Source organism: Hemicordylus capensis, chromosome 6 (assembly GCF_027244095.1).
Source record: "Hemicordylus capensis ecotype Gifberg chromosome 6, rHemCap1.1.pri, whole genome shotgun sequence".
Classification (NCBI taxonomy): domain Eukaryota; kingdom Metazoa; phylum Chordata; class Lepidosauria; order Squamata; family Cordylidae; genus Hemicordylus; species Hemicordylus capensis.
The window spans coordinates 48,307,193-48,321,750 of record NC_069662.1 but is presented as its reverse complement, the minus strand read 5'-3'; the positions used below and the strand labels follow the sequence as shown (position 1 = coordinate 48,321,750).

General features: G+C 45.5%; 1 protein-coding gene across 1 annotated transcript; it reads right to left on the bottom strand.

Moving 5' to 3' along the window:
• Positions 1 to 7,778: 7,778 nt before the first annotated feature.
• MIEN1 (migration and invasion enhancer 1) lies at positions 7,779 to 14,523 on the bottom strand. Its single transcript, XM_053261163.1, has 4 exons — positions 14,390 to 14,523; positions 13,448 to 13,545; positions 11,868 to 11,944; positions 7,779 to 9,614 (listed from the first exon to the last, which is right to left on the bottom strand). The coding sequence occupies exons 1-4, from the start codon at positions 14,467 to 14,469 to the stop codon at positions 9,531 to 9,533; spliced, it is 339 nt and encodes a 112-aa protein (XP_053117138.1). The 5' UTR covers positions 14,470 to 14,523; the 3' UTR covers positions 7,779 to 9,530.
• Positions 14,524 to 14,558: the final 35 nt, after the last annotated feature.

The following is a 14,558-nucleotide window of genomic DNA, read 5'->3' as shown; positions in this document are numbered from 1 at the left end:
CCACCTGTGATGGGTTTTTTTTGCCCTCTGAACATCACGAGAAAATTTTAGAAGTACCAGAGGAGGAATGAAAACCAGTTTCATTTCTTAGTGTGGGCAGCTTGTTGACCTCTCTGTTATAATCTGTGAAGAATAATCAGACATTTTAATTCAGAAAAACAATCAGTTCAGAGGGTTAGTTGTTTAAGAAAAAACACCCTGGTTCATGTTCTTTTAATCCTGCATCTTATTGAGGGTTAGGAGAGGTTAATTTATGCCAGTACCATGGAAACAACATGCCCTATTACTGACGTTGTTGGAATATTTATTCTGTCAAAATGGGATAGGGCTGTGTATATGCCACAGTTACATAGCAGGACAGCAAAACTGTTGTGGACATACTGTCCAGCTCCCTGAGAACACTTGCTTGTTTGTTTGCAATATTGCTTCCCCCCTCCCCTTTAAAGAAAGGAAGCAAGTTTCTAATGGCTGTGAAAGTCCATTTGAAAGCGGGGTGGGTGGGTGGGTGGTGGTGTACAGGGGTGGGGCAGTGAATAAGATTTCCAGAGCTTCAGTGCTCCATATGGGGAAAACGCAATCAAACAATCTCTTTCCATTTAGAGCATTTTACACTATGGGCCTGTGCCCCCATCCTCTTTGTACCACTACTAATGTATATATATATTTTTAACATGTTGTATGCATATGCACACTTTTTCCTCTCAGGATTGTGGGCTCACCCCCCGCCCCAAACCCCTGAAACAATGCTGAATGTGCATTCTGCCTCTCATGCGCTCAATCAAAATGGTTTCTGATGTGATTTGTAAAGAAAGGAGTGATGGTGAAGATGAGAAAGGAACTTTGAGATGCCTCTGTGAGATAGGGAAATGATTTGGAATGTGCAGAACTACAAGCAACCCCATTTCTTCCTCAGTAATCAGAATTTGGACAAAATTAGTGAGGGGAGGGGAAATACAGGTGAAACTCGGAAAATTAGAATATCGTGCAAAAGTCCATTAATTTCAGTAATGCAAATTAAAAGGTAAAACTGATATATGAGACAGACGCATTACATGCAAAGCGACATAAGTCAAGCCTTAATTTGTTATAATTGTGATGATCATGGCGTACAGCTCATGAAAACCCCAAATCCACAATCCCAGAAAATTAGAATATTACATAGAACCAAGAAGACAAGGATTGTAGAATAGAACAATATCGGACCTCTGAAAAGTATAAGCATGCATATGTATTCAGTACTTGGTTTGGGCCCCTTTTGCAGCAATTACTGCCTCAATGCGGCGTGGCATGGATGCTATCAGCCTGTGGCACTGATGAGGTATTATGGAAGACCAGGATGCTTCATTAGCGGCCTTCAGCTCTTCTGCATTGTTTGGTCTCATGTCTCTCATCCTTCTCTTGGCAATGCCCCATAGATTCTCTATGGGGTCAGGTCAGGCGAGTTTGCTGGCCAGTCAAGCACAGTACACTGTATACTTTTCAGAGGTCCGATATTGTTCTGTTCTACAATCCTTGTCTTATTGGTTCCATGTAATATTCTAATTTTCTGGGATTGTGGATTTGGGGTTTTCATGAGCTGTACGCCATGATCATCACAATTATAATAAATTAAGGCTTGACTTATCTCGCTTTGCATGTAATGCGTCTGTCTCATATATCAGTTTCACCTTTTAATTTGCATTACTGAAATTAATGGACTTTTGCACGATATTCTAATTTTCCAAGTTTCACCTGTATATACATGGTCAGTCTTGTCCCTCCTCCATGTTTGAGGGGAATCTCTGCCTTAAAAAAAAAAAAAAAAGAACCATGTGCCTTTATTAATTGATTATCATTTCATTAACGTAACATTTCTAAAGTGCAAAACTACTCCTGGAATTGGGGAGGGAGCAAGCTTCTGGTGACATCGTAGGGGGTCAGTGAGTTAGCACATTGCATGTTTGGCTTTTGTTCCATAGATGGTTTTTTAAAAAAATGTGTTTAAACCATTTCAGGAAAGATGAGCTTATTAATTGCCATTGACCATGACAGTCAGCTTCAAGAAGCCTGTGTATTCAGAGATGGTTTACCTGTGATTGTCAGATGGTGGAGACAAACAGGATAAGTATCTTCATCTTGCTCTGCTTGTGAGCTTTTCAGGGGACACTTGGTTAGCCACTGTTGGAGAAAGAGCAGGACTTAAGAACATAAGAACAGCCCTGCTGATAGGTCAAGGCCTATCTAGTCCAGCATCCTGTTACAGGCAAGAGGTGAGGGCATGCCTTCTCTCCTGCTGTTGCTCCCCTGCAACTGGTATTCAGAGGCATTTTTGTCTCTGAGGCTGGAGGAGGCCTATGTAGTCATCAGACTAGTAGCCACTGATACTCCTCCATGAATTTGTCTGTCTCTTTTAAAGCCATCCAAGCTAGTGGCCATCACCACATCCTGCGGCAGAGAATTCCATAGATTAATAAGACTTGATGGACAGTTAGTCTGATATTCACAAAGGGAATGTGTTTGCGACTTGTCTGGATATGTGCATATATATTGTTATATATCTTTTTAAAGGACAGAAAAAGAGAAAAGGTGGGGTAACAGCCCGGTTGATGGAATGTCATAAATATCAAGGAATGCTACATGAATACCTCTGTATTGAGAGTACAAAATTGGACACCAGAGAGCAGAGCACTAATCAGCAAAATGGGGTTAAGTGAGTGCAGATTGTATTGGAGTCTCACAATATTGGCCAGAAATGAGCTGGACAAGGTCGACCCTAAGAATGCCTTTTGGGCTTTGTTAGATCACTTCTGAATGTTGCCAGTGCAATATGGGCACAAGGAGGGCGCCATTCCCAGATTGGAAGTACACAGGGTGAGCTTCAGGATCTGGGGTGGGTGGCATGAGACCACCTGCCGGTTCCTTCTAACCTCAAGGGAAAGGAGGTAGAACAAACTGAGGGGGCTCCTCTTGCCCCGGTGGCTCATGCAAGCAAGCCACACCACATGCCAACCTCTCTGGAGGTTTGTATACAAATCTGGCAGCTGTTTCTTTCAGCTAAGGACAATCGTAATTCTGATTTAAGAAGAAGAAGGGAACAGCAAAGACCGTGTGGTGCCTTTGTTTGATGCTCTTATCCAGCTTCCTCAGACTTTCTGGTGGGTCCTCTGTGGTCTCTGGGGCCTAGCAACTACCTGACCTTGCTACCCTCTCAAGCCAGCCCTGCACGTATATTGTGATTAATGTGACTTTCTTTCTGCATTTACAATTGTGAGGCATCCATAGAGTGCCCTTAACCTTACCATCGAGTGTAGGAATTCCTTAAATCACATCAGACCGAATTATAACCTTGAGGATTTGGGGGGGGGGGACAGAGTGAGAATCCACCTCCATGATATCCTTCTGAAACCTGTGTCTTCAAACCTGTTCTATTCTGGTACACCTAAGGTTATTTGCTGCGGATTACTTTAAACAAAACGTGTGTCTAAATATTTGTATATCTGAGAATTGTACATGGGTTTTCGTTTTCTACACTATTCGTCTTGAGTAGTTTTTTGAGGTGGGGAGGGGGGCTTTTTTTGGCTGGAGCCCACCTCCCCCAAGTGGAATACTTGTACCATGCTTGAAGTGTCAAATCCTACATATGGCCTGAGATTACCGGCTTTCTCTGGAGTCAGCCCTCAAGTCAGGTGAGGGGCTTGGTGGTGGGCCGTGTTCACTCCCTACACCGTGGCATCATTGTATGGTGTGTGCTGCCAGTGAACATGGGAAGCTGCCATATACTGAGTCAGACCATTGGTCTATCTAGCTCAGTGTTGACTACACAGACTGGCAGCAGCTTCTCTAAGGTTGCAGGCAGGAATCTCTCTCAGCTCCTCTTGGAGATGCCAGGGAGGGAACTTGGAGCTGTCTGCTCTTCCCAGAGCGGCTCCATCCCCTGAGGGGAATATCTTACAGTGCTCACACATCAAGTCTCCCATTCATATGCAACCAGCGTGGACCCTGCTTAGCTAAGGGGACAAGTCATGCTTGCTACTACCAGACTAGCTCTCCTCTCCTTAAAGTGAAGCTTAGCAAGCTCTTAGTGCCCAGTGACTGTGAGCTTAGTGGGGCAGGGCAGGTGCAGAGTGGGTGGGAAGCAGGTGAGGGGTCCTTGGTGGCTGCTTTTCTTGGGGGGTGCTGGTGGGGCTTGTGTTCTTACATGTCTGCCCAATTACACTAGGCTATTGAGTCTGAGAGGTAATGGCCTCTGGTGGGAGATTTCAGGTTCTATGAAGGGCAGCAGGAGGGGAGACTGAGAAGTCTGACCCTTTTGCCTTGAGACTACAAAGGGAAGTTTAATGAAAGACCCAATGAAACAAACAGGTGCTGTGGGAAAGCACAATAGTAGCACTTGAATGTTTTACCATCTCCACCTTACAGAAATTATTACCTCCATGAAAAGAGGAAAGACCACAGGTAGGTAGAAGGGAACCTGCATATACTAAAAGCCCTGTGCTGCCGCCTCGTTCCTTTCCTTCCACTACAAGGAAATGGAAATTGAGCTGATGGGGAAACCAGTGAATGGCTGTGGAATAGTTCCTGCCTCTGCATCCTTCTCTATCCGACTGTGGGTGGTGTTTCTGTTGAAAACTCAGTGCAGGGTGGGGGTGATGTATTCAGTCCTCAACATAATGCTTTGAGCTCCGAATCAGCATTTCAGGGCTTCATTGTTACTCCTATACCTCACACAGATGGGCCCCATGCATGTATGGAGGCCTATTCGGGTATCTTCCAAGCTCTCAAACTCTAGGTTTAGGTAGGAAGCCCCTCCTCACGGTATATTATACTTAAGTATAGCCTTCCTGCTCCCTCAGTGGTTCGTCATCCACCACACTCTTTGGATTGTTGGCCGCCATTTGGAAGAACTCCTGAGCTTTTGTGAGACTAAGATCTCTTCACCCTCTCCTTTGTTTATTCCATATCCCTCTCTCTTCACTGTAAGTAGGTTTTTTCCTACTTTGAGTTTGCTAAATGCAAAGTACCCACCCATCCTTCCTTGAGACCAGTCTTTTTGTGATGACCTTCTCTTCTCAGGCAAAAGGCTGCAATTTCAGGATTGGGCTCCAAAATCCAGGAGGGGTGGTAGTTCTCTGCTTGGTTTGAGAGGTTTTGTCACTTGCTCCACCCTGACCTCCTCCAGCCTGCTCTCTGCTGAACACAGGCACGGTAACACTTCTTCAGGAGAACTTCCTGACTCAACCAAGTTCTGCCCCTTTTGATAATTAGGTGTGCTAACTCCTGCCCCCACCAAGCACCACTCAGCAGGCAATCCAGACTGTTGCTCACAGAAGTGCCAGCCATCACAGTTACGGTGCCCTGCCTTCAGACAAATGGGACATAACCATGAGCATCCTGCTGGAAGGGGTGAGTGACAACTCCAGGGCAGGATTTCCTCCCTGCATTACGAGCTATGAGTGCCATTGTGCTCTGAACACGGCTTAAATGTCTACAAGAAACACAAGGTTGCCCTGCCACTGAGCTGTAACTCATCTCACTAGGCTCCACCCTGATTGGCCAGGAACTACCCCTTAGTTCTCGATCTCTCTCAGTACTTCCTGCCAATCACAGATAGGGCCGGAAGGTCTTTTGAATTGTGGAAGCTCAAGATGGTGCTTGGTGGAGAATGGAGCAGAACATACCATTACATGATAGCTTAAAAAAACAGAAATACAATCAATATTTTCCCTTATCTTCAGAACAAGATTATTGTTCTCTTTCCTGTTTTCAAAAATTCATTTCTTATGCTTTATTGGTGTCTGCCCGTCTGTCATTCTTGCTGACAGAAAGATACAAGACTGGAAGGACATCCTGAAAACAGGGCATGGCAGAAACTTTAGGATGGGAGAGAAGGCGAAGGAAGGCCCCTCACAGTAGCTTGCTCCCTTGGATTCTCTGCTTAAGATTTCACCCTTTGCCCCAAAGTAGAGATGTGCACAGAACTGGTTCTGTGCACTCCCAGGTGTGGCAGGGAGTTGCTTTAAATGACAGGGAAGCAGGTGTGTGGGGCTGTCCAAAAAGCAGGCGTGTGGGGCTGTGCACATTGGCCATTTTGCATGGCAATGCTGGTCCGGGCTGCAATGAGGTACGCTGCAGCCCCACCCACCCCGCTTTTTGGAAGAGTGTCGGTGGGGGAGAAGTGGTGGAGCGGGGGTTGGCAGGTAGGCAGTGCCTTCCTTGCCATTTAGAGAACACACACCCCAAACCAGTTTGCCGGAACTGGTTTGGTGCTGCTAGAATGGAGCGCCAACCGGTTCCGTGCATAGCCCTACCCCTAAGACCTAGTGGCTAAAACTGCCTCTGGCCCCAGCTTGGGGAAGGAGGAGACTGAAACCAGCTGCTCTGCAGATTAGGGTTAGAATGTGCATCTCACTGTGCTGTGCCATAGGCAGGGGTGAAGAAACGTTGGGTCAGTTTATCAGCCAGACAAAACATTTTGCTCATCAAGCTATGCTGCTACATTACTTATCAGGCATCATTTTTCACTTGTCACAGATGAGTGGATTTCTACAGCCCTGCCCATAGATTTGTTTAGAGCTATTTCAGCCAGGAATGTGGCCCTGTTGCCCACCTTTTGTAAAAGCATTCTCAAAGGACCTGACAGCATGACCAGATGCAGCACCATATTTTAAACCAATGAGACTACTTGGGAGCATCTGGCCATCTAACTGGTTCTATACACTAAGCCCCTGCTAACTGGGCAAAGAGGCACCTTTTAATGTGGTGATTCTCTTTATTTAGCAGGGGGAGAGTAACTGGCCCTATCCACCCCCAGCACAGTACAGTAATCCCTCGACCTACGAACTACTCGACATCCGATGTTTTCGAGTTACGAGCAACAAAAAAGACCGGAAGTAGTTGCCGGTTTAGATTCAGCTTACTCGACCTACGAATTTTTAGATGCGGTTTCCTCGACTTACAAATGTTTCCAGACTTCCGTGGTGCGCTCTTCGACTTATGAAAATTTCAACCTCCGAACGTGCGTTCGGAATGGATTAATTACGTAAGTCGAGGGACCACTGTATCTCCAGTGACTGTTGCTGGTGTGTGTCTTATGTTTCTTTTTAGAATGTGAGCGTTTTGGGGACAGGGAGCCACCTTATTTGTTTTATTTCTCTTTGTAAACTGCCCTGAGCCATTTTTGGAAGGGCGGTATAGAAATTGAATTAATAATAATAATAATAATAATAATAATAATAATAAATTCAAGTTTATAAGCAAATAGGCCTATGGACAAGGTGGCCAATCCCATTGTTTAAAAAGGAGCAGGGAGTAAGTAAGCACGTGATTACAAGGTCCCCTCCAGTTTTAAAATTCTATGGGCTAGTTCACACAATCAGTGTCTAGTAAATGAAAGATAGGGATCCCTGTGGTGTGTATGTGCTCCCACAGAGCATGTCATGTGAACCCAAATGCCGCCCCCCCTGCTTTTTCTGGGTGGCACCATGCCAACCTGACATTGAACTGGGATTGACAAATCAAATCTATGTGATTCTCCAAAGTTGATAGCATTGCTATGGTTATTGTGGAGATGAGAACTATGCCTTTTTAGGAATGGTTACATTAGCTGCTCTGGAATCTAGCGTTGAATATATTCATGAGCAGGTCCCTTACAACAACCTCTCCCCGCCCCCCCCCCCAAAAAAAAATCTATCCACACCTCCCCAAATCTAGGAGGGCCTCCCTATCCCAGCTACACCCAGAACTGTTGCAAAAAGCTTTCCGAATCCCACCCTCTCACTACAACACAGACACCCTACCGCAAGCATCGAACCTTTTATTTTTATACATATTATATTGTACAGATTTCATCATCCACATTCACAGCATGTACATTCGCCAGAGGGGAGCAGGAGCATTATTTACCAGCTTCTTATCCTCCAGTGCCGCTGCTCCCCACGAGCCGTGTGTCTATCTCAATCATAGTTAGCAGCACTACTTAGACCAAATGGATGTTCAGAGTTACAATGTAACAAAATAAAACTATGATAAAATCAAGGAGAACAGGGTGGAGGAACAAAATACATGTCAGTCACTTAGGTTGATTTTAGATGGAGGGGGATGCACAGTTGTCACCACAATAACTGCCCTCCCCATGCACCCGTGGCTGCCTCCTCCCTACCACATTTATGTCTGGCAATACTAAATGTAGGATGTACTATCACTGTGCTGAAAGTTTCCCCACTGCTGCATTTCATTGGCAGTTTGCAGAGATGAGGTAACACAATAGTGCACCGATACATCTAGTAATACAAAATGTATGAAATGGTGACTGAGGGATGAGGAGATGTGGGGTTTAGCATCTAATTCTGGATAGTATCCACAAGAAAGCAAGTTTTAAAAAGGGGGGGGAGGAGCATAATTTGTCCAGAATTAAATACTATGAAATCAATAGTTTGAATTATTTCAGTGGGGGAATTACTCCATTCTTACTTACTAAAATCCATGAGACAGAACGATGTTTAAATTGGGTTGGATCATGCCCGAGATTTAAATATTAATTTTAAAAAATATATATTTGCAAAGCGGTTGTACTATAAGCAGCAGGTGAATCCCAGGGTATAGCTGAGTAACTGCTTATAAGCCATGTGCTTGGCCCCATCCTCTTCTTTGTGAAGGGTCTGGTCTGGGGAGATCCTTACTGAATGATCCACCACAAATCCTGCCCATTGTTGCTGCCTTGCCCTGCCCCTACAGCTGTTGTGATTATACAAATTTTACAACAAAAGAGCAAGACTAACTGTGAAAAATGGGTGGGATGACAGTAAATCCTACCTATCCCATGATGGAACATCTTATTGGTCACCTTGGCAGGGCTTCATACTGAAAAGTGAGTATTTGGCCTTCAGCTAAGGCAAGTCTCCAGATTACAGCCACATATGGGCAGTGGACTGGTGGTAGGAAAATACAGCTGTAGCAATTTTGTGGGAATTTCTGCTCACATCATGCCAGCAATGAAGGTTCACCGCTGTGGAGCGCTGACGTAAGGGACACTGATTCTCTCTCTAGACCTTTATCCATAGAACGAATCCTATCCAGACAGGGATGCTGTCTAGAGTTTTACCGAGCTTTACTCCAGCACTTCAGACCTCCTAGTGAGGAAAGGCCAAGATATTAGCTCATTCTGCTCCTGATTAAAGGAGTGGGGGGAGAGCTGATGTCCCAGAATGAGCTCTTAATGCCAGGAGAAGTATCAGAAGGAAGTAGAGAGTCAAATTAAGACAAAATCCATACTGGTCCCTAGAAATAGCAAAGCGGTTTCATGGTGGTGTCTCTGCAGGGACAAGGCTGACCGACCCAACTTGTTTAGTCCCACCTGGACTAAGACCCTTCAGATGGCCCACACTTTTGCTTATAAGGCTCTTTGTGTATCAGCAAACAAAATTACCTTGACATCACTTCCACATACCCACCTAGCAAGATAATTAAACCTTGAAGCACAGGTGGCGGCAAAGAGGGCTAGAATGAAGGAGGGGTGGGTGGAGGACCCAGAGACAGAATTACAGAGAGAAGGGCTAAAGGATGACACAAGGCGGCCGACTCTTGGTGATCTTCTCAAGCGGCTCCCCATTGCTGGCCCTCCGGATGGCTTCAATGAGCTGGAGGAGCAGAAGATAAAAGGAAAAGTGTGAAGCCTTCCACTAATGGCCAAAGTTCTGTCTAGGATACTGAATGGGAATGGCTTAACTGTCAAAGCTTCATCCTAAGGGGACAGATGACAATGGCTGACATACTGCACAAGGAAATGTGGGCAGCTGCGGCATGGCCTGCACGCAAACATGCTGCTGCAGAACAGGGCTACTCCATTCTGTCTTAAAGTTGTGTGACCACGCTATTATTGCCAATAGGTGTCACACATCAAAACTGGCATTTGTACCACTTTAAGGCAGAGTGGAACAGCCCTGCTCTGTGACATCACAGGCGGGGTTTACACAGCAGCAGTGCGGATGGTGTGGCAACTGTCCCACGTTTCAGCCAATACGATCCAGCCCCAGCACAGCATCCCTCCAGTGGGTGTTGCTGGTATCTACCTTGTTTCTTTTTAGATTGTAAGCCCTTTGGCAGGAGGCCCATCTTTAGTTTTTCTTTTTCTATGTGAACTGCTTTGAGGTCTATAAAATCATAGAGAGAGGTCTATAAAACCATGCATGGAGTAGTGGTGTGCACGTAACCACTGCGGTGCGGTTCGATGCTGGGGTGTGTGTGTCTTCCTTTAAGGGTGGGGGAGGGTGCACTTATCCCTCCCGCCATTGCTCCGTTTTTAGAAAACTTCTTGGGGCAGCAGCAGACCTCCCTGCCGCCCCTCCCCCCATTCCTGGCTGGAAGCAGCGACTGCGCGTGCGCAGCAGGTGCACGCACCATCGCTGCGTCATCCACTTCCGGCCAGGAACAGGGGAAGGGGCAGCAGTGAGGTATGCTGCCGCCCCAAGAAGTTTCCTAAAAACAGAGCGGAAGTGGGGGGGGGAAGCGGCGAGAGGGGTAAGTGCACCCTCCCCCACCCTTAAAGGAAGACACACACACACACACACCCCGTCGTCGAACCATCGAGCCAGCACCTGTGCGAAGTGTTTCAGGGGCCTTTTGAATAGCCTTCGAACCGGTTCGTGCACACCACTAGCATGGAGTGGAGAAAGTAGAGAGAGAGAAATTCTTCTCACACAATACTAGAACCAGAGGTCATCCCATGAAATTGATTGCTGGGAAATTTAGGGCCAGCAAATGGAAGTATTCTTTCACACAACACATAATCCACTTGTGGAATTCTCTGCCACAAGATGTGGTGACAGCCAACATCCTGGATGGCTTTAAGAGGGGTCTGGATAACTTCATGGAGGAGAGGTCTATCAATGGCTACTAGTCGGAGGGCTATAGGCCACCTCCAGCCTCAAAGGTTGAGTACCAGTTGCAGGAGAGTAACAACAGGAGAGTGGGCATGCCTTCAACTCCTGCCTGTAGGCTTCTAGTGGCATCTGGTGGGCCACTGTGCGAAACAGGATGCTGGACTAGATGGGCCTTGGGCCTGATCCAGCAGGGCTGTTCTTATGTAACCTTTGTTGGAAAGCAGAATATAAATATTCATAGTATTAGTAGTACCTAACTACATAAATTGTGTACAAAGAAGTTATGTCATGTACACCTTACTTCCCTGCAATTACAACTCCTACACATGGAATATTTTGAAACCAAGGCAGCATGTTTAGCAGCAGATCAATGAACTTTATTAACTGGTGGGGCCCAATTTTAATGGGTGAGCCTGAGAGTTAAGGGCATATGTTCTGAGGCTATTCTGGTTCTGGTGTGTTAACATAATAGCGAATAGAAGATAACATATTTAAAGATGGTGATATACAAATGAATGGTAGTCTATTTTTGTTACATTGTACCTCATCCTCAAAAAGGCACTGGAAGTAGTTTTGGTAACATGCAAGATTATTTATACTGAATCAATCATCAGCCTTTTAAACTGCTGACACCCCACTTATAATGCTTAAGCTTTAGATAATCTTCAGATGAAGGGAATTTTGTACTTGTGCAGCTGTCTGCCAATAAATATGACAATAATCTTGCAAGATTATAAACAAAACTCTTAGATTACAAATGGACAAAACAGGATGGTGAATAGGCTGCAAACTCTCTTAACTGGGGGAATTGTAGCTTGCCTCCATTAAGAGTCTAAAAAGCTTCTTGGTGATGCAATACATTTGAAGAAAGAGTAATTGCCAGCATCTCAGATACTGGGAGATACCACAGAGTGATTGTTACCATGGCCTCCCAAGCTCTCTTCCAAACTTGCTGGCAAAAACAAACAAACAAACAAACAAACAAACAAACAAACAAACAAACAAACTCACATCTTTCTCATAAGGAAATCCTCCATTCTCTAGCTTGGAGAAGACCAGCTGCCCATTTATCTCTATCTCAAAAGCACCTACAAGCAAAAAGCCAATGCATCAAGAGAAGAAACACAGAATCAGAAGAATGTTACCCTATCACATCCAACCACAACCCTACTCCTACTATGCTAGGACAGAATCATCAATATTTCCTACCCCAGATATCAACCAAGCAGTTGCACTGAGCTGTGTGGCCTGAAGAGCAAGAGAACCCAGATGGCATGCTAGTAACTGAGCTAAGCCACACGCCATAAGGAAAGTCACCAAATTCTCCTTTGTCTGCAACCCACTTCCTGACTGTTAACAAAATAATTATATTCCACACACCCATTAGACCTGGAGATCATCATATGCTAGAGGTTTTCATATTGTGTTCCAGGGAATCTTTGGAGTTCCTCAGACACTTAAGAGGGGATCCACAGTAAAAAGATGAGTAACAGCAAAATTCCTGAAAGGTAGCTTGCCCATCACTACACAGCTACAGGGGAGTGTTGGATGTGTTCTGGCATTTACTCTTATTTCATACAAGCTATTGCAGGCCTTGATAAATTCTATTTGTTGGATCTATGAGCCAAACCAAAAATTTAGACACCAAATGGACCCATGAAAAAGTTACCAAACTTCGTGATGGACATTGTGGACAGGAAGGGTAAATGAGCTTCTCTTGACAAGTAATATATTCTGAACAGGGCTGTCCTAGGCAAACAAATATTTTTTAAAAGCGCTGCCTCTGAATACCCTAGTCTAGGCACCATGGCTTCTTGGTGCCTGAATTTGTCAAGTCCTGAGTATATGGTCCATCTCCAGTGGTGACAGAACTACAAGTTCCATCATACCCTGCCACAATTTATTGAGGTGGAGAAAGACAGGAGTTGTAGTTCAGCAACTGCTGGAGAACCAAGGATGCCTACCACTGACTACCAGAAACTCTCCAAGGTTTCAGACAGGAGTCTTTCCCAGTCCTACTGGGAAATGCCAGGGACTGAACCTGACATTTTTTGTATGCAAAGCAGATGCTCTACAATGAGCTACAGCCCCTCTTCTTGTCAAATGAGGCTCAACAGATATGGCCAGATCACCATGCAAACTGAATGTGCACTCAAGAACAATGTATAGGAGAAGCATAAGAGGCTTGTAAGGATTCCCTGGCAGACAAGTCAATGAGGAATATCATAACCATACAATATGGTTTTTACTGGTGCCTCCACTTATTGAGTACAAAATTCAGAATGCAGCAGTACTAACAGAACCCAAACATTTCTATAGTATGACCATACTCATAGGGCTTTTCCACACACAGCATGCTTAACAAGTCTTCTCTCATTTTAGTCTCACATTATAGCTGGGCCCCAGCTGTTTGACTACAACTCCTATCATCCCCAGTCACACTGGCCTCAAACAATGGGAGCTGTAGTCCAACAACACCTGGAGGGCCAAAGTCATGTAGCCCTGTTGTATGAGGTGTTCACTACATCATATCAGGAATGAGGCTATGCTAGTTGGTGCTACTCAGCGTGGAAATTTCCCAGAGCTCATACCTGTCCCCCCAAGCCGGGATTCAATCTCCACCTCAGGATATTCTTCTTTCACTGCACTTGCTAGCTCCAGGAAGGCAGATTCAAAGCCACAGGGCTTGCTGGGAAGAGAAATCTGGTCAGTATGTAATTTGAGGGAGAATGTATAAATTTCAAAGGAGCCTAGTGGGAATAAAGTATAAGATAAATACAGAAACACACATACTCCATAAGATATTTGTGTAGGACAATTTACTCTCTATTTAAGGGCAGTACTGAAACATTTCAAATGTTTGTATGATGTTGGCCTTCAGTTAAAGAGCTGGTTTATCTCTGTTTCTGTTCATCAGGTTGTGATCTATTTGGGACAAGGAACCAACTTCCTATTCCTTTTGCTTTGTAAACTGCTTTGAAGACCTTTTGTGTGTGTGGCCAAAATGCAGAATATAAGTATTCCGGATTCACGATAATATTCTCATCCGCTGCTGGGATTCAGATGGCAAACTCCCCAATGCAGGAGCTTCTCCTTTGCTCTTTTTTTGGACAGGTGATACTCTAAACTGCTGTGCGTGTTGATAGCGTTGCACAATTAATAAGCATTAGCAGTATTAATTACACTCTCCTCCCTACAGCCAGGGGCAGAAACGCAAGAGCAACGGTACGCACACGACTCGCATGGGGTCCCACCGAAGGACTGATTGACTGAGACTGACAGAGAACCACTCCCATGTGGGCGGAGCCAAGAGAGGAAAGGGGAGGGACTAGAAGGCAGGAACCCTCGCGAGGAAGCTTTAAAAAGGGGAGGGGGCGAGGCGAGACTACAACAGGGCCCTGTCTAAAAAATAATAGGGGCGGGGCAGCAGAGAAGCCAAGCGTAGCGCGAAGGGCGTGGCCTGCTGTAGAACACTGCGCGTGGCAGCAGGGCATGGCCACGCCTCCTGCTAAGCCTTCCGTCTTCCTCCTCACCAGTATTCCACCACGATTCGGATCCCTTCTCCGGTAACAGGCAGGGCCTCCGCAGCCGGCTCCCCCGACCCGTCGCTCATCCCGCCGCCTTCCTTGCCGGTCCCGAACAGCCCCTCCCAGATCTGACTTGGCCACGCACGCTCAACTGGTCAAAGCATCGGCAGGCGTA